Here is a 20,873-nt window from a genome sequence, read left to right on the forward strand (position 1 = left end):
AATTGACATTTCTGCCCAGCCCATTTGACAATCAGTTCCTGGAGCTGAGGGCAGGTTTAGCAGTGGGCCACAGTAAGCTGTTTACTACTTTGTTAATTCACTTCTTCACCTGACCCTTGATTCATGTAATAGCTTACAAGTGTGTGCCATGGTCAGGTTCTTTGTTAGGTATTGGGTCCCCCATTCTCCACAGACTCTTAGGATGGCTGGGTTGAGGCTTTGGTGGCCTAGAGTTTGAACAGCTAGCCTCCACCAGAAAATAGATATGTGTGTGTGTGTGTGTGTAGCTTAGAAAGAAGGATCCAGATGATGATGAGCAGATGCAGGCCCACTCCAGTAAGACAGAGGCACTGGAACTCACAGGAGCCTGATAGCTGAAGACATACTTTATGGTTGCTCTGTTTCTGTAGCTGTGTGGTCTCTTCAAGTCAGCCTTGAAGAGCACCTTTTGCTCCTGCCCCTTTAGGTACCTGTCATGGTAACTTTGTTCCTCAGGAGGCCCTGCCAGTACTTAAGATAATCAATACAGATTGTCTTCAATTTTGATTCCTTTGCAGCTTTGCCTCAGTGTGAGGCTGTGAGCTTCATGTGTGACACTTTACCTTTTCTCTGGACTTTGAATGAAGCCTCTAATCAGAGGGCTTTATGTGCTAGTGTTTGCATTTGCCCTATTTAGTCTCTGACCTGGTGACTGAAGAACCAGAGCAAACTGTCTGGCAGTTTAATTTCTCCTGTAAGGATGTCAATGCCAACTTGGCCTCTTGGCAAATGAGCTTTTAGCTCATGGACCTGTGGACTGACTTAGAACTAGGTGCTCTTTGGCCAGATGTGTCTATTTCCACTTCCTTTATCTCTCCCATTATAGACAATTATAGACAATAAAAAATTCATTTTGAGAAAATTCTATATGATTGACTCAATTGGAGGCAGCTGTCATCAGTGTCTTCCTGGTATAGATGGGCTGGAGGTCTGTCGCAACAGAGTTTGGGAGCTGGATTGGGAATAAGGTAGGGCAGGCCTGTGATTTCATAGTGAAAGAACAAAGGTGAACCAGAGGAGGGCACCTTGAGAGGAGGCTTGAAGGGCAGCTCTGAATTGGGGTTCAGATAGGCCCTTCAGGAACATGTGTTAAAACACAGAGGCAGGTAAGGGGGCCAAGTTTGATATAGTCAGATAAAAGGAACAATCAGGCTAGTCTTGAACCCATAGAGCTGTGCCTCTGCCTCCCTGCTGCTGCATTTAAAGAAGAGAGTCACCACAATTAGCCAAGCTCTTTCTTACCAAAGCTCCTTTCTGCTCCCTTGTCTCGACACAGCCAGTGGGCCATAGGGCCACATGCATAGCTGCAGAGAGCTCCCTTCACCTCTTATTGGGGAGGCAGGGTTGAGGTGGAGAGGGGGCAGCACGTGCTGCCATGTGGTGAAACTGTGGACAGTATGCAGCTGGGTGAGCATAGGGGGAAGGAGTGGGGTTCTCATGGAATGGTTCACAGACCTCTGCCCTGCCCCATCCTAAGGGGTTTGCCAAGGTTCTTCTGCTGAGCAAGCTGAGAGGCAAAGCGGCTCTCCCTGGGGGTTGGGGAGCTGAGGCCTGGGTGTCCAGAATGAAGCCTGCATCAACTGCCTGTGCTTGATAAGCTTGCTCATTTCTGTGGCCCTTGATATGCAGAGACTAAGGTGAGTCTGGCTGTCCTTTTTCTGCCTTCATAGCAGGAGAGCTGAAGGAGTGTTTGCTCATAGATTTATAGTTTGATTGCCTCGTTTGCCTCGTTTAATTATTTTTATGCCTGGTATTTATTTCAGCTCATAGCAGAAATAGAGCTTGAAGTCTTGCTTTCTGCTTTCAAAATGGTTCCTTGCCTTGGCAGCATTTGTAGACAAAGCCATCTTTTGTGCAATAACTGGAAATACTTTTTATCCCAGATCAATTTCTGATGGTTGGAGTTGTCATTTTTCCTGTGTGTCTGACTATATTTACAGCTCACTGTTCTGTAGCCAAATGAAGAACTGCTTTGAGAGATGGCCGTGGGCCCTTCAGCCTCTGGAGATGGACTGCCTGGCATGGCCAGGCTCCACAGAGGCTGGGAGTCAGAGCCTCCACTAACAAAGAGCTGCACCATGCTGGAGACAAGGTTGCACATTAGGGAGAGCCTTTGCTCAGGCACAGGACTTGAGATGGGTGGCTGGTGGTAGTCACATGATACACGGGAACCACATTCCCTCACTGCTATCCAGGAAGGAATGGGCAGCCAGCAGAGCAGCACGAATGCATTTCTTATTAGAGTCTGTCAAAGAGCCTTAGAGCTGCGTACGGGAACCACATTCCCTCACTGCTATCCAGGAAGGAATGGGCAGCCAGCAGAGCAGCACGAATGCATTTCTTATTAGAGTCTGTCAAAGAGCCTTAGAGCTGCGTCCTTTCCCACCATCATCAGTGTTCAGTGGTGGGAGTCTGTGGAAGGCAAGAGGATGCTGACAGCCCTTCTGTCTGTGACGGACTTTCAAAAAGGTTGCCACCCCCAGAGTGCTGCTTTGTCTGCACTGTGATTGTTGTCTGTCACCTTGATGTTAATGCAAACACAGGTTGAAAACACAGTGTGTGGGCAGGTGTGGCCAGGCCAGGGTGACAGGGCTGGGTTGCATCAGCATCGTAGGCTCTGCTGCTGCTCGATGGTGGCTTCTGCACGGCAAGCTTCAACCAAGCTCCCCTGTGGGTACCAGAGGCTGCCACTGTTCTTCTAGTGCCCACACTGCCCATTGGCTGGTATTTGACCCTTGGGGGAACGTTTTTATCTGGTCTGTCACTCTATAGCAGAGAACATTTCCAAGAATTCCCTTTATCACGCAAGGTTAAGGTATGCAGAGCGTCTCCGCAGATGGGCCCAGCATAAATGACCGGCACCAAGTTTTCACCTGCTGGTCCGTGCCATTGAAGGGAAGGGTAGTGAGGACCTTCAGTAATGACCTGTTAAATGCTACTGGGTCCTAGGCACCTCATTTGCACATTAACCTCATTTAATCCTAACAGCAATTCTGTGTGATGGTGACTGGGTTTGTCTAGTTCTTGTTGGTGTTGAGACAGGGTCTCATGTAGCCCAGGCTGGCCTCAAATTTCCTGTGTAGCCAAGGATGGCCTTGAATTATTGATCTTGCTGTTTCTGCCTCCCAGATGCTAGGGTTATTGGTGTGTGCCCCCATGCTTTATGAAACAGAGACTGTTAGGTCCCATTTCAGCCTTAAGGTTCTCAGAGAAGGCCATTAAACAGTGCTGCTCAGGCAGGAGGTTGGGATCTGAGGTCAGCGCCTGGCTCCAGAGACTATATCCTGTAACTGCTGAGGCTGAATGGCTGCCCTGTGCTTGATACCAGCCCTCCCTGGGGTAATGAGACACAATTCCAGCCTGTAGTTGGCAAAGGCAGAAATCTGTCAAGGTTACCTGTGACTCGTGGCTGAGCAGGGCTTGAACTTAGGGCTGCTGGCTCCAGAGCCTGTTGTCAGCAAGTTGCTGTGTTTTTGTTCTGTCGCTGGAATGGAAGCTACTAGAGTCCCTAGCTGAGCTTCCTCTTGCCTTTTGCTTCTGTCCACCAGGACAGCTTTGACCATCGTAGGTGGTGGAGGTTTGAGGTATTGGGTATTCTGAAGGGACTGTCACAATCTGTTTCTTGCTTTGTGGTATTGATTGCCCTCAGTAGGAGGCTGGGAGACTAGAAACAAGGCTTGCTGGGCAAAAGCATTGTAGTTTCATAGAGAGTGCTGTTATTGTCATTTGATTTCTTTATGTGTGTATTATTTATTCATTTGTAGTTAGCATATAACATAATGAGCGTCATTGTACAATTTTCATAATTATATATCATTATAGTTTCCCTCTCCACTTTCCTCTCCTATTTTCCCTTTGCTGGTCTCCTTCTATTGAACTAGTCCCTCATGCTTTCATGTCACATGTGTTAATTACCTTTTCACCCCTGCTTCTCTCTTCCTTTCCTCTCATAGTCTCTCTTTTGCTATGACCCCCTCACACATGCAGTCATGCACATGCACACACAAATTACAATCTAGATTCCACATAAGAGAAAACGTGGCATTTGTCATTTGGAGTTTTGCTGTTAGTTTTAGAAGTATGGAAATTAGATCAGAATGGCCTCCTTTGCCACTCATTTTTCTGAAATCAAATCCAAACACTGTAGTTGAACATGCAGTGAGAAGGGACCCCGGAATGGAGATGTGCAGTGTGCTTTGTGTGCATGTGGAAGACCAAGGGGATTCGCAGTTTCACATCCATAGCTGCTGTGGGGCGTGAGCAGTAGGGAGGCTTCTGAAGAAAGGCATATCCTTACAGGCATATGAGTTCGGGTTTTTCTAGAATGCAAGTGGTGGATTTAACATGAAGAAAGATGGATTCTGACCGGGAAATCTGTGAGATAACATCTTTGTGTAATAAGGTACATCTTAAAGAAAAGTCTGACCAGGGGGCAACAGTAGTGCAGTTAGAGTCATTTGGAGGTCCCCTCAGGAGGCGTCTAGGCTAGCAGATGCTGTCACTGTGGTGACTTGGGAGGGTGCTGGACACAGATGCTCAGGATTGTGCTCATGTTGACTGGCTGTGCCCTCTGGGAGGGGTGGAGCAGAGTGGAGGACTGAAGGCTTGTCAGTATGATAACATCTGACCTACCTACTCCAGGGCACTCTTTATTGAGTATACTGGTGCTGGAGGTGCCTTCTGTCATCTATCAAAATCTGGTCCCACCTTGGGTACAACACAAGCAGTACATGAAGGTCAACTAGCTGTGTTGCTTCAGAGTGGAGAGGAGGACAGGCTGGCTGCAGGCAAACAGTGCGGGATCCTGAATTAGGAGACTGTGTCTTCCAGCTCCAGATGGCGACTGTGAGCATTCTTTCTCTTTGTGGTTCAGGCCTAGCCAAGAACTCCAATGAGAGAGAAAGCCTGGAGGAAAATTCAGAATCCTCACAGGTCCTGGGGTGGAGGAGTAGCCAAGTCTGTGCCCACAGTGCCCTCAGCACTAGCCTGCCTGGCCTGAACACGGAGTCCAGATTGCATATCCTGTCTGCTGTTGATAAAAAGTGAATATAATTTGTTCTATTTTCCTTCATGGCCACAGTAGCTTGGGGATAAATTACTTGTTTTTCCTCTATAGATTTATCATTTAGGATAAAATTCTAAGTGCTAGCAGCAGTTTGAGCTCTCTCTGCTTCCTGATGCAAGGAAAGCCTGTGAAAGGCACTACCTCAGAGACACCTCTGTCTCCATCTCATCTGGTGCTCTGGATTCCAGAAGGCAAGAAGAATGCTGCTCCCCTTTGTTTCTGAAGGCCACACAGAGGCTGGGACTCAGGAGTGAGGCTCTGAACAGGGACCTGATGACCAGGGCCAGATTAGAAACTTCACTGAATTGGCTTCACATGGCTTGTTACTCTCCATTGGGAACCTTCCTTGGAAGACCCTCTTCTTCCTTAGACCAGGTGGGAGCTTGGCTCTTTCCTTGGAAGGAACTTGTTCTTGAGTGAGTGAATGTATGAGCCCTGGACTGTTGTGTTTCCAGGCAGAGTGTGGCTGGTTGTTCAGGGCTCAGTCCTGCCTGTTTTCTGCCCTTGGCTTTACCCTAGGGCCTCCTTTCTGTTTCTCAGGGCTGCTTGATTGGGCCATAGATTCACAACCTTTCTCTTGTTCCCTAGTCTGACCCTTTTCCTGTTATTTTTAATTCTTACTAATAACTTTAATGGAAAGGCATTTTCTGGCTGCTTTTTGTATTATGAAAGATTTTAAAATTGAGGGAGTTTGCTAGGATCATCAATATCATCAATACCTCTGTTTTGTTTTGTTTTGTTTTGTTTTTAAGACAGAGTTTCTCCCTGTACCCTTGGCTGTCCTGGTCTTGCTCTGTAGAGCAAGGCCTTGAACTCATAGAGATCTGCTTGCCTCTGTCTCCACAAGTGCTGGGATTACAGACATGTGCCACCATGCCTGGCTAATACCTCTGGTTTTAAAACACAAGGCAGGATACTGAGCCTTTGAGTATACCTGTCATGATCTCATCACTTGGACCCATGTAGTTGGTTCTGGACATAGTATATAATCTTAGACATAGTCATAGACTACTACTAGATGTGTGATTTGTGTCTTGTGTTCCCAGTAGTCACCATAGGGGAAATCAAAGACACAGATAGAACAACACTGTCATCTCCAGTTCTTAAGATAGGCTAGGGTCTGGCTATGCCTTCATTATGTACACAGCATCGATGGATAAGTCTTGTGGAGGTAGGAAGTGTGGCTACGTATTATCATTTTTATCCTTGAATGCTTTCCTGTGTAGAAGGGGTCTGAGGCATGGCTTTTCTGAGTACTGCAGTGTGTGCTGTGTATTGAACAGTCATCTGTATGTTAACCTCAGAAGGAGAGCTGGATGTTTACTAACCCTGATGGACTGTCTTTATGCAAGCATGGAGTTTGGTACTACCTGATCTGTTCTCTTGGTTGATAAACAGCTGCAAGGAATCATTGTTCACAATAGATGTTGTCCATGAACAGAGACTTGAGAAAGTAATCAGAAACTCTAAGCTAAGTATGTTCTGTTAGGAACCCACCCTTCCTCCCAGCACACATTTTGGTTCTCATTTTGCCATGCTCTTCTGTTTGTATGGTAGATGAAGGTGACAGTTGAGCCTGTCAGGTCTCTAAGGCTGTAAAATAATTCTTGCCAGGAACAGAGAACTTAGTTAGACAAAACACCTGTGATGGCATGTACTGCAGAGAGGCAAGGGGACAGCTTAGCAGGATCATCTGCTCATAAGTGTTTTGTTCTCTTCCTTCAGAAGAACTACGCCAAGCCATCGTGGCCATGATGAACAGAAAGGATGAACTGGAAGAAGAGAATGGGTACTGTTATGCTCCAATTGTCTCTTTCTTTGACATTCTGTCTCTGGAGAGAATGGATGGGAGAGCATGGTGTCTTGCTGCCATAGCTGTGACTGGAAACTTCTTGCCTTCCTAGTACTTTAAATTCTTATGTGTGTGGAGGCTGGAAGAGGGGACTAGATACCACAGGCAGTTTTGAGTTGTCTGACATGGGTGCTGGGATCTTAACAGATTTCTTACTTTTCTGGAATGGACCACTTCAGTAGATTTGCTGTGGCTTGCACATAAGCAAGGGATGGTAAACCAACAAAAGTGGTGCTATCCTTCATCAAGAAGAATGTAGAAAAGCAGTCTTTAATAATAGCCCTCACTGATGTCATCCACATATCCACAATTCATGGTCAATTTTAGAATAGTTTTATTACCTCAAGAACAAATGCCATACCACTTCTGTTCAACTCCCCATAAAACACCCTTGAAGTGACCTTTAACTGAGGATCTATATTCTGTGTTCCTGTCCTACTCAAATTGGGCATACATGGAAAAAGATGACAATTGGATTGTTTTAATTTAGCCCGAACCCAGTGGTCTACTCCAAGAGGCAAAGTGTTTTCTTAATTTTTTTTCTTTCTTCCCTATTGAAACTCAGACTGTATACTACCAGTTGCCACCATGCAAATGCCTGAAGTTGACCATTCTTCTCACCAGAGTCTGTGTTGAGGCTGCAGTGGCCAGTGGCAGGCTTGCCTGTGGTTATTCATAAAAGTCCTTGGCACCAGTAGGCTGTCTGACTCAGGGAGGTGGTAGGTGGAGGGTTCACGTGTGTGTTCAGGTCACCCTTCTGTCCTTTGCTGGCAACAACGTCACAGTTCTCTTTTGGACCTTATTTTGGGTCAAGCTGTCAAGCTGCTCTTTGTCGTTCATGGAGACATCTGAAGGCAAAGAAGCATAATTTCTAAAACGGAAGAGGCTTCTTGCCACTGCAAGGTTCACTTCCTTGCTCCAGCTGGAGTGATTCTCTTGAAAGAAGCCCTTGATTTGTCTTCCCTTGTGAAGAATGACAGCAACTGTATTTTGACTTCTTCCCAGACAGAATCCCCCAGGATGTTTCTGTCAGGGGGTGGCATGCGGCAGGAGGGGACTCTTCTCCAAGCTCTTGTAGAGCACAGTGGCAGTGGGGCACCACAGGGTTTGATGTATCTGAAACATCCTGATGTTCATAGCAGGCATCCTCTGAATATGGCCTGTAAATAGACCACGGTTGGTTTTCTAGAAACAGCCATTTAGGCACAGTGAAGTAGAACCGTATTTGATTTACCTTAGGATAGTATCTCGTGATCCTTCCTAGAACTGCTACGCTGGTCATTTTCTGGGGACAAGCACTGAATATGCATATGAGAATGCTGTAAAAGCTAAAATATATAGGAATATCAGGTAGTACTATGCTATTGTGTACTCCACAGAATGCCACACATGCTAGCTTAGCCTGTGCTATGTCTAACATATGTGCCATAGAATGCCTTACACACTAGCTTATCATGGAGGTGGTAGTGAACTGTGGGTCCTGGTATATATTCTATTGGCAGCAGTGGAAGCAAGATGAGGCATCTGTCCTGGAATCTGAGCAAGTATTCTGTGTTTTTCTGCTGCAGAGTATTCCTTCATTTGTGAGATCGCTTACCCACTGAGGCTGTGCAGAACTTCTGTTTAACACGCTAAACCTTTGGAGTGTCTATAATAGCGCCTCTGTGGCATTTGCTGAGCTCCTTGTTTCCTTGACCTCAGCTGTCCCAGGAGCAAGAAGAGTCTGAACCACAGGTGCCTGCCCTGGGGCTCAGGGCCTTTATCACTCCCAGGCTCTTGGCTTTTGTTTGCTGTCTGATAACAGCTTAGGTGATGTAGAACTGTGGTTTGTGCAGAGCCTGTGGGCAGTGATGAAACTTGATCTGGCATAAGAACTACATTGTTCTCTGATGGGTTGGCTGAATAGTCTCTGAACATGGGACCCTCTTTTCCAGGTCACTGCGGAATCTCCTTGATGGTGAGATGGAGCACTCAGCTGCACTCAGGCTAGAGGTGGACGCCTTGAAAAGGAAGGTGACTGAGCAGCAGGAGCGTCATACCACAAAGGTCCAGGCACTGGCAAGGTAGATGGGGCAAGGGATGGAGAGGCAAGCATGCATAGCCCCAGTCTCACACACACCTTCTCTGCTTTTGAGGAAAGGTCTTGCTACGAACGTAGCTCAGGTGGGCCTCAAACTTGGAATCTTCTTGCCTTGGCCTCCAAGAACAGGGACTACAGGCTTGTGCCACCACAACCCACTCATAATTAAACAGAAAAGGAATACCAAAGGAAATTACATATATACATTTTCATTTGATGTACTTCTTTGGATGAGGGATACTATGCATATGTTTAAAAATCGGTGTTAAATTGATGGACATTCTTCCTTTCTCTGCCACTCAGTTTGCTCCCTGCTGGCTTAACTATAACCAATCCGAGAGATGCTCTGTGTGCTGGAGGCAGATGTATACATGCATGAGTATTTCTTCCCTCTTCTCTGCAGGATCACTACATCCCAGGCAGAGTTCTGTGTGGGTGTACTCAGGGTTACCATCCTCTTTCTAGTAGCGCTTGATGTGTTCTGGTCTGGCTACACCAAGATTGGTTTGACCAGTCTGCTAGTAACTGGACATTAAGGAGTTTTTTGGTCTTGTGTTACTCCCAAGCATATAACCTGAGTACCTGCCATTGTGTTCCCACTTGGTGTGTTTGCTGGAAAAGGTCCTGGATTTGCTGGTCAAAGTGCAGGCATGTGTAGGCTTGTCCTTTACAGGTGCTGAGCTGCATGGGCTCCACATCATTGTGGGAAATGGTGCTGCTCCCATCTATGTTTGCAGAGGGCAAAGTATTGTATCCTATAATGTCATAGGAGAAAAATTAGGCTAGTGGCATTTCTCTTAATTACAAATATTATTGAGCCTATTTTTATCTAAGAGCCACTAATTTTTTCTCTGATGTTTATATCCTATTAAATATGATGAATTAAAAAGCTGAGTCCTATGAAAACATCCAAGTTTTTAAAACTGAGTTTGTTGTCCTGTGAACATATTTTTATCTACTGCACTTATAGTTGACACAACATCACTTTTCATTTCACCTCCTTCCATTTTTCACTGTGAAAGTGGTTTTGAATTTAGCTGTTTTTTGCAGTGGGCTTAGGCTAGTTATGTGACCTTGAGTGAGTTTTTAGTTTTCTTAGTTGTAAACTGGGGAAAAGAAAACTCCAGTGAATTATCACATGGATGAAAAGAGACCATGAGAGACCATTTTTTCTTTTGGTTCAGTAAATACACTTTCATTTACATAGGTAATATGTGTTAACTGCCATCACTTTTTATTAATTAGGTTGCTGAAACCTTGCCTCATCAAAGGTATATTTTATTAGCCACAAGGCAGAAAGAATGAACCTCGGCTATACCGGGTCAGAAGAGCAGTCTGTCCTAAGTACCCACTGAGAGTCCATGCATATGAACATGTGCTTTACTAGCCTTGGGTACATGATGGTGAAACAGAAACACACTGAGCATATTTAGCATTTGATTACTCCTCTTGCTTAAAATGAACGACCTTCATCATGTGCTGTGGTTCAGCAAAGACCGAGGGCATGTAACTTGTGCAGGGTTGTCATGGCCCTGGCTGCCACTCACTCCTGATGGGGTAGCATTATAATCAGGTGTAGTTAAGGCTGTGTAAGTCACATCCCTCTAAATAATTGATTGGCTTGCCTCCAGCTGGGAGACAGATGTTAGAGAAGAGAAGACTAAAATTACACAATAAGTCCCTTTGAAGGGAGTGTTTTAGTCTCTGATCTTGGGGTAGCAGAACACAGAAACAACTGCCTCCAAGTTCTGGAAGCTGGGAAGGCTGGAGTTGAAGAGCTGTACCTTTGGGGGCCCTTCTGCATGTCAGAGCATGATGGAAGGCATCACAGCATGGAGAGTGTGAGGGAAGAGGCAGCTGATCTGCTTTTACAAACATGTTTAGTGCTAAACCATGAATGAAGGCAGAACTTTTGTTACCTGATCAGTGCTTTTTAAAAAAAAAATTATTTTTATTTATTTATTTATTTATTTATTTATTTATTTTTATCAGTTACATTTTATTAACTCTGTATCCCAGCCATGTCCCGATCCCTCATTCCCTCCCAGTCCCTCCCTCCCTCCCTCATCTCCATCGTGCCCCTTTCCAAGTCCACTGATAGGGGGGACCTCCTCCCCATTCATCTGATCCTGTTTTATCAGGTATCTTCAGGACTGGCTGCAAAGCCCTCCTCTGTGGCCTAACAGGACTGCTCCTCCCTTCGGGGGTGGGGAGACCAAATTATTTAAATTTTTATGTGGCTAACTATTTTGCTTTTGTGTATGTCTATGCAACAAGTGTATTTCTAGTGCCTATGGAGGCTAGAAGAGGGTGTTGGATCCCTAGAACTGGAGTTCCTGAAAGTTGTGAGCTCCATATGGGTGCTGGGACCTGAACTTAGGTCCTTTGCACAAGTGATAAGTCTCCTTAACTGCTAAGCCATTTCTCTAGCCCTGATCAGTTCCTAATAGCTACCTCTCAGCATTGCTGTGTCAAGGACTGAGTTTCCCACACATGAATTTAGGAGATAGGGTCAAGGTCATTGGATCACTCTAGGAACATTTTTTTTGTCTCTGGTCATTGTGCTAGCAACCTGGTCTCCTGCAACGGCAAGTGTTTAGAATTTTCCATGATTTTGTGAGCTAGGAGTCTGAGGATGGGTGAAGATCTTTCAGGAGGTAGAGGTTGTGTCGCTGGCCAGAGTTGGTGTACTTGACAGCTTGATTGGGAATGGTGTCTATACTCCCCTGCACGTGCCTGTCTGGCTGTCAACAAGAGGCCTTGGGTCTTCACAGTAGGCTCTTCACAGGGTGGAAGGTGGCTCTCGTAGAGAATGAGCATGCCCCAGATGGACGCCTCAAGGTTTCTGTCACCTTGGAGAGCATGCTGTGTCCTGAGGTTACACAGAGTAGCCTGGCACTATAGGAGGCAATGACACTGGGGTATGACTACCAGGGTCAGTGAAATCCATTGCAAAGGCTGCCCATGACTGTAAGCAGGCTACATCTTTCTTCTGAGGCCACAGGGCCCTCTAGAGAAGCAGAGACAACATGATGTTTGCACCTTTCCAGAAATCTGTGTGTCCTGAGGTATTGATTCATATGACTTGGGTGCCAGGGAGTTTCCTAATCTGGTCTGCAAGTGGAGGCCTGGGAAAGCCAGTGGTTGTGGTCTGTAAGCCAGGGGGCTGCTGCTCTACATCTAAGACTGACAGCTCGGAGCCTAAGGCAGGAGAGGCCCACCCCACATCAGCAATCAGGTGGAGAGAGCACTGATCTTCTCCTGGTTCTTCTGCTTTATTTTGAGACCTCAGTGGAAGGATGGCACCCGGTGTCCTGGTGAGGGCCCAGTGCTTTTCCTGGTGCATTAATTTAGATGCTGACTGTCCAGGAAACATCTTCTTGAACACCTTGAATTGAGGTTTAATCAGATACCTGGGCTTCCGTGACCCAGCCAGTTAGACCCTCATGTTATAGAAAATGGGTTAATATTTGTTATTAACCATATCATTATTATTATGGCAGTTATTATTTAACCTGTTACTGTATCAATAAGACATAGATACCTGTTAGATTTTTTTTTTTTTCTTTAACCTGTTAGATTTTTAATATGCCTTAAACTCTGGGGCTGGGCAGAAACTACCCTCACTAAACTATCTTTTATACCCCAGCCCCACATCCCATGCCAGTTGTGCTAATAATTTCTACCTGGACTACTTCCCTTCCAATATCCCTTAAATTATGTTTCTCATCTAGGCTGCTTTCCTTCATCAGTGGATCCTCAGAGCAGGCTCCTCCCAGCCACACGCTTATTGTTTGTGCTAACCCATTGCAGCTCCAGCTCTTCCCCTCTCCTCTACTTCTCTTGTCTCTCTGGGTTATCCTCCTGTCCTCCAAGCCTTCGAACCTTGGCCCCGCCTACCTCACTTCTGCCCTGCCCAGGTAGGCATTTATTCAGCTGGGATTAAAGGCATGTGCCACTACCGCCCAGCTCCATTTAGGTTCTTTGGATGTTCCAAGTTGAATGTACTGTGCAGTGGCTTTGGGCCAGCAGCCCTCAGTGGAATCTGACTGAGAACTCTGAGGGGGGTTGAGCACCCTGTGCTATCTTCTCTCTTGTTGGTTTCTGTGGTTTCTGTCTCACAAACAGTGACCTTTACTGACCTTGTTAGTTATTTATTTTGTCATCTTTGGACTTCATGCTAGCAGACTTGCTCTTTCTTTTTCTTTTCTTTTTGTAAACATACTAAAGTCCATAGCTAATATACATATAACATACGATTTAGGAAGCTAGTTTAGAGTTTATGTGAATGAGAAGCCATTCAGAATAGGAAGAAGACCCTGTTCTCCACTGGCCAGGATAGTGTTAGGGAAGAATGGCTTTACCCAGCACCTCCTTTAGGCTTGCGCTAAAGAGTGAGGACCAGAGTGGCTGTTTATAAAAAGCATGGAATGAAAAGATAGAGTGCAACAGGTCCCAGAGGAGAAGTGGGGCCTTCAGCATCTGTGAGATGATATTTCAGGCTCAGTTTATATCCCAGTCTTTTACAGATGGCCATAGGAGGCTGGCTTAGCACTGTGGACTACCTCGGCCTCCCAGGAGTAATGGCATCTTCAGCCTACTCTGCATGTGGGACCCACTGTGATGCCAGGCATGCCTACTTAAGCTACAGCTGCAGGGGGCAGCAGTGGCCCCAGGAGAACCCCAACCTCAGCTCTTTCCCTTATTCTGCAAAAACGCTGCAGGATGTATGTGTTGTTACCATGTTGACCTGATAGCCCACATGATAGCTTCTCAGTGCATCTAGTTATCTAGGCCCTTCCCTCTGCCTCTCCTCATCCAGGCTACTGCTGCTGTACTTGTGTAGTGTGATGAACTCAGAAGCATCAGCCAGGTCCTTAACGACTTGCAGCTGAGAGCAGGGAAAACCACAGGAACTTGTGTTCTGGGCCAGGCATCAGGACACTGGCAAGATGTCTCAGGGGAAACTGCTCACCTGCAGTTTGGTGCTACCACAGTTCTTCAAGAATGGATAGTTAACCTTGTTCATTTGTTTACTTTTCAAAGATCGGCTGTCACGTGTTAAGCTTTATTAATTAGAAGTAAACAGAGCACGGTTGATTCTAACCGTGCTTGGCTGGAACAGGGGTGTGGTGGGGTGTATAAAACACAGATGTTTTTGGCTGAGTGTTTCTGAGCTCCAGTGCACCTAGCCATGCTTAGGTGGAAGTGTGGGAAGATGTAAGGTGGTGTGGGCTTGAACTTAGTTTTGTTTCATTTTAGTTTAGTCTTGTGTGTGTGTTTCACTTTTCGACAGAAACTTGGTAGATAGCCCTGACCATTCTTGATGTTCTTGAACTCAATATATAGCCTAGACTGGCCTTGAACTCAGAATTCTCTTGCCTTAGACTCCCAATTGCCAGGATTACAAGTGTGTGCCACTATTGTCAGCTCAAGCTGAGACTTCGGTGTAGAGTGAGGCACCTGAGGCCCCATTTGAGGAAATACTTAATCACACAGGAGCCTCTGTGTCTTGTGGATGTGGGATCTTAGATGGCCACTTTCTGCCTACTGCTTCTGCCCTGGAAAGCCTGGGTGAAATGGTCTCATCCTCCTAGGTTTTATGCAAGAACTAATGCTGAGACAAGCCAGCGAGAGGCCCCTGCAGATGTCCTTAGCCTAAGCTGGCATCATGAAAGTAATTATTCCTTCACCTCAAGGCTACAGACATTCTCTGGAGTTCATCCAGCTTGATGTTACTGAGATATAGCTAACATCCTAATAAAGATTTCCCTGGGTTGAGGAGTTAAACATGCTGCTCTACTCTGGCTGCACATTCCAGTCACAAAGGAAAGCTTATAGAATCCTTAGGTCCAAACGACCTTCCAGACTAATTAAGATAGACTCTCTGGAGATGGGACCTGGACTGCACAGGTAATTCCAGCCTGTAGCCAAGATTGACAACTGGTGCCCAGATCTTAATGTACTGCCAGGTATGTGGAGATGGAGGAGTGGTCTCATTTGCTGCAGCAGGCTGAGCTGATGGTGGGCACCTCTGAGGTTCTCAGAGGTTGCTGTGGCTGCTGGCGACCTCTAGGGGACATTCACTGGCCCAATTCCAGGAAGATGAAGGTATTTGGTATTTTTATTTTAGAACCAAATGGAAAGTCAGTATGTTCTTGTTTGTTTCTTTTGGGAGTGTTGATATTTTTAACTTTTCTTAAGATTTTATTTTCAAGTATGTTATAAACAACGTGAGGGATGACTTTGTGTGTTTTTACTGATCTGTATGTGAACTTTCGTATGCTCACAGGTTAAAATTGCACATGTGTATTCTGTGGTGGAATTCTTTTTAAGGCAGGTTTTTACTGTCTGGTCTTTAGTTCTGATCCTCCTGCTTCAGCTTCCCCAGTGCTAGGTTTACAGGTGTGTGCCATCATGCTTGCTAGAGCAGAATTCTGACTTCTCTGGCCAGTTGACATTTCTTGAGAAAGCTCTTATTTCTGTGCTTAAAAACAAAAAATATCACCTTTCAATTGTAAATGCATGGAACCACCTTAAATGGGAGGAGTCCCAAATTCCATGGAACTGACATAATGGTGGATCATTATCTTCATTCTTAGTCAATTAAGTCCATTTTTAAACTTAGCCTTACCACCATTAGTTGTGTGTTGCAATTTCTGTGTCATGTATTTTATATTTTCTCCTGTTTCTGTGCAGATTTCAGTTTGTTTTTAAGCACCCCTCCCCCACTCCCAGCATATGAAAACATGTGTGACTGATAGTCTTTACATGTGAGAACACAAGATTTCCTAAAGACAAGCTCCTGGGTACAGTCTCTTCTAGTACTTTAGTTTTTATTTAGAGGGGCTGGGTGGGTTAAGGAGGTTGTTTTTGAGGCTGGTGGCCTAAGCTTGATCCCTGGGTCTCACGTGGTGGAAGGAGAGAGTAAGCTCCCACATGTTCCCTCTGACCTCTACAGTGCACCATGGCACATGTGTTCTCTCTCTCTTACACAGATACACACAAATATAAATGTAAATTAGAAATATTGTTTCTGAGGCATCTTAGGCCAGTTGATTTTAGGTCCATATCCATTGTACAGAATCTGAATCAGTAGGAGACAGAAGCTTTGAAGGAAGTCAGCCTTGTTTCTCAGCATCAGCACCAGTCTCTGTGCATAGTGCTGTGGCCACAGGGGTACACTGTATTTGGACAGCTTGCTTATCATGCTGTTACTTCACTCCCTCCCAAGATTTTAGAGTATATCACAAGCATACTGTTTTTCATAGAGTCAGTCCTTTATTAATTTTTTCCAAAAATATTTTCTTCAGTTCAGTTCTTAGAGTAGAATTCCAGCAGTAGAAGATCCAGGTATTAATGATTCAGTTTGATGATTTGTGCTGTAGTTTAGATGGAGTCTTTTCTTGGAGGGGTCCTGTATAGGAAGCTGGGTAGTGCTGGGAGATGATGTAGAACATAGAAGGGCCTGCTGGGAGATCCTTGCCTCCGTGAGGGCACTGCCCCGAAGAGAGTTAAGTTAGCTTTGTAGAGATCATCTCCCACCTCCATCTCTCCTGACGCTGGTAGCAAGAAGCCACCTCTGAACTGCTGACTTGCTTGCTTTAAGATGATTAACAAGATGATTTCCTAGCCAGGCAATGTACATCTGTAGCCCTAGCACCAGGAGGGTTAGGCGGGAAGATTGCAGGTTCTAGGCCAGCCTGGACTATATAGTTAGTTTGAACCAACCTGGGCTATGTAGCAGGGCTCTTTCTCAAAACAAACAAACAAACAAACAAACAACCCCCAAACCAAAACCAAACCAAACCAAAACCTAAAATGGGATGGAATTTTTGAATGATTGAAAGCACTTGCTGTTCTTGCAGAAGACTAGAGTGGTTCCCAGCACACACACTTGGTTGCTCACAACTACATGTAACACTAGCTCCAGGGGATCTAATGCCCTTTTTCCACTCTTCAGGGGCACCTGTAGGCATGTGTGCATACATACGCACAGATACACTACATAAAAATGAAATAAAAAACCCCAAACCCTAAAAGTAAACACGAAGGTTACAGAGAGTGATTGTGACACCATCTAGCGTGAGGCCATTCTGGAGGCCGGTTAGTCAGTTCGTGTGCTGTTAATTTTGGATCTCCAAAACTGTGAGCCAAGCAAACCTCTGTTTTATAAAGTGAGGTCACTTCAGTGTTGTGTTGCGGTAATGCAAAGCAAATTAATATAATACTGTATACTCCCACAGCAGGATAAGAGTGAGCTATTGTCATTTATAAAACTGTGTGGCATGTTACAGTGTTTGTGGTACTTTTGAGCCCCGTATGTGCTGAGTCTACATCTACTTTTATGAGAGTAGATGGCAGCTATAACTAAGATCCTTGTGTTACAGCTGTCTATCCCTCTGTTTCTTTTCTGTGTTTAACCTCAGGAGTGGGATCCCAGAGTCAAGGGCATGAAGGTTGTAGTGGAATAAGCTGCATACCTTTCTTTCTTAGTCCAGGAGAGGCAGGAAGACCTACTCACTAAAGCCTATGCTGGTACTTCCTGGGTCACCTCTGCTTGGCTCCTGCTCTGGTGTCTTAGAAGGTGGAGGTGGACGAGATTTCCTCCGAGGAAGGAGGGTGGAGAGGCCAAACACATGAGCATCGCCTCCTGATCTGAAAAATGTGCAACTTTCTTCTCAAACAAAAGGAGCAGTGAGACCCTCTTGTAGTTGAGGGCCAGTGTGGGCTTTCCAGGTATTTCTGCATGTGAAAATGATGGACCAGAGCATGGTGGGAGGAGGGCAGGAATGCCTTGGGCATTGCTTAAGCAATCACAGGCAGTGGAGAAAGCCGTGTGGTGTTTGTTTATTTGCTGCTTCTAAAGTTTTTTCTTAGGCGTAGGCTTTGTTGTGGAACTGGAATTCTGGGGACCGAGCAGCAAGTTGTATTTGTATGTGCCTTTGGAGCATGTGCTCACATTACATGGGTACACATCAGGGTTGTTAGTACCTGATACAGGTGTTTCCCATGAAAGCTGCACTGAAGTCTAGGCAGTTCATCAAGGTGATTGAGGTCTGCAGCTGTTCCAGGAGTGAGAGCGTTGTATCTGAAAAGCCTCTTTCCCACATGGAAGCACAGAAGCAGGAGGAGATAAAATCACCAGAACCAAGAGATAGGAGCCAGCCTTTATTAGCAGGTTGCACTAATTATGCACTGGGGAGGTCATCATTCATTAGTGCTGCATTGGCTGCCTTTCCTAACGGGAAGTAGAGAAGTTCTAGAAGTCAGAATTAGAATTACAAAGCAGTGTGGAGCGATAACAGAGAGCCCTGACAATGTGGCCCGTTGGGAACAATGCTGCTGCTATGGAAGCAGTGAGAGTGAAGAGCTGGAGCTCCTTACTGTTGACCACGTGGCTCTTTTGCCATGAGCGAAGTCAGCATATGAAGCCTGCTTACTCACAGAAACGAATTTTTCACATCTTTCCAGTGCAGTTCAGTTCACAGGGTGGCATTTTCCATGCCACTAACATGAAGCCTGGTCTTAAATATAGTCAGCATGTGAGTGCCCTGCAGGCAGTGACAGTGGCAGTATGACATCACTGCCAAGCCTCTTCTTGTTATTTTGGAGCCAAGGAGTGAGCAACAGGAAGCTTGGCAGAGGGGAGATATTTTTGGCCACAGCAGCCATGTGGTTTAAAGCGACGCAACTGTCAGGTCTAGTGCTTCTGGAGTTTTACAGACTTTGTGTGCTTCGAAGTTCACGCTCACAGGTTTGCGTGAAGAACAGCCGAGGCAGACACACTAGACTTGGTTCTAGCACCACCAGTCATCAAGGGGGTGTTTTATTTGACACAGAAAAATCCTTCTTTAGATCCTTTTTCCCTGGAAGCTGAACCTCACTGAATGCTAGCTCCAAGGCTGAAATTGACTTGGGCATCATAGAAAGTTGCTTCTTGGGCTGTAAAAACCCCAATGAACTTGGGGATGACAGAAGGGCCAGCTAGATGGTCCAGCAGGTAAAAATGCTTGTGGCTAAGCCTGAGTTTGTTTCCTGGGACACAGATAGTAGAAGGAGAAAACTGACCCCTTCAAGTTGTCCTCTGTTGGAAATAAGAAAATAAGCTCTAGAGACCAGTGAAAGTGAATCAGTTTTTAAAATACAATTCTGCAGAAATGGGCGAAGCAGAGAAGAGGCAACAATGGCTGGTGTGCTGATGTGGCTCAAGATGATAGTCATCAGTGTTTCCACATCTCAAGGATGCCCATCCTCTCCTTCCACAGACCATGGCTTGTCTTCCCACATTTACCTTCTATTGCTCTAGGACACAGAGCCTTATCTAAGGAATAATTTGGGGCTTGAGATGGCTTTCTTCTTTTCTTGTGGGCTCTGTAACTTTCCTTTCCACAGAACTGTGCCAGCATCAGAGAGGGGCCCAGCAATTCCTGCCATCTGTAATTGATGAACTTTAGGTTCACCTCATACTCCAAGTGGACCATAGCCATCCCTTTCTTAACAGATGTGCTCCACACGTGCTCTCTAGCACAGGCATGAACACATGCACATACCCACTACACAGAAAAAAATGTGATTAAAAAAAAAAACCCTCAAAGAGGTGCATGTCTATAATTCCAGTGCTCAGAACTGAGGTAGGAGGCCAGCCTGGGCTATAGAGGAGACACCGTCTCAGAACACCAAGGGCCATGAAGAGTGCTTGCCTCATATGTGGGAGACTGTATCTGCAGTGTGCAGAAGCTTTGCCTTGGAACCCAGCCTTCTTGGGTTCCCCATGATAGGGAACAAGGAATTCTTGCACATGCATGACTCCTCGGATGCTCTTCCATCCTTTCTGTGCCGCATGAGATAATTCCCTTTTCTAGGTTGTTTGCGAAGGACCTTCCTGAACCCGTGTTTTTCCTCACTGCTTTTCTTGTCTTTCAAACTTGACAGAGCAATACCTCCTCTCCCTGCATTTTTATGCTGCTCTTTTTGCTTTCTGTAGCATTTTTCATCTTGCACATTTCTACCTTTGGTGTTTACACCTCAGCCTGGTCAGGGGCTTTGTCTCATATGTTCACTGTCCAGCCTCCTCAAGGGATTGGTAGGATGCTCCCCACACAGCAGGAGGCAGGAGTTGGTTGGATGAGTGAATCTTCTAATACTTGTCACATGTGTGTTCTACTGTTTCTGGCTTACATTTTAGGTAATTTCATGCCCTAGGAGAGCTGCTGACTTCCCCGAGAGAGGGGGAAATGTGTGTTAGAGTACTAAAGCTCAGTGAGATGTGCTAAGCATGTAAGAGGCTCTGGGTTCAAATGTTAGCACAGCAAAAAAAATGTGTCAACTTCTTTTTTAAATATTTACTTTTATTTCCTGTGTATTTTCCTGAATGTACATATGTGCACCACATGAGTCTCTGGTATCCAGTAAAGCAGAAGAGGGCATCAGATGCCCTGGAACTGGAGCAATCAATAGACAATTGTAACCATCATGTGGATTCCAGGAACCGAACCGGGGTCCTCTTTAAGAGCAGCCAATGCACTTAACTATTGACCCATCTCTCCAGCACCAGCTTCTTTTTGTTAAATTGAAAAGTATTGTGCATATAGACATATGTGTGTATACACATGTATGTGCATGCATGTTTGTGTGCATGCACAGACACGTGTGTGTGCCCATGTATGTGTGTACACACATGTGGAGGTCAGAGGACATTTTCCTGGAGTCAATTCTCTTCTTCCACCACGTGGTCCTGGGTAGTAGTCATGGTTGCAAGTGCCTGGCAATCCATTTCACTGGCCCAGGTCATCTTTTTAGAGGAGGTTGCAGATCTTCAGTTCTCTCAGCAGCCT

The 20,873-nt window shown here is 45.6% G+C and overlaps 1 protein-coding gene across 4 annotated transcripts in view; it reads left to right on the forward strand.

The window, feature by feature from the left end:
* The window catches only part of Snx29 (sorting nexin 29), a 423,868-nt gene that overhangs the window by 97,128 nt on the left and 305,867 nt on the right, over positions 1 to 20,873 (forward strand). For all 4 annotated transcript variants that reach the window (XM_060364193.1, XM_060364196.1, XM_060364194.1 and 1 more), the window contains 2 exons: positions 6,830 to 6,893; positions 8,891 to 9,019. In XM_060364193.1, coding sequence (XP_060220176.1) covers positions 6,830 to 6,893; positions 8,891 to 9,019 — 193 coding nt within the window. The remainder of the gene's footprint in view (positions 1 to 6,829; positions 6,894 to 8,890; positions 9,020 to 20,873) is intronic.

This window comes from Meriones unguiculatus, chromosome 11 (assembly GCF_030254825.1).
Source record: "Meriones unguiculatus strain TT.TT164.6M chromosome 11, Bangor_MerUng_6.1, whole genome shotgun sequence".
NCBI classification, from domain to species: Eukaryota; Metazoa; Chordata; class Mammalia; order Rodentia; family Muridae; genus Meriones; species Meriones unguiculatus.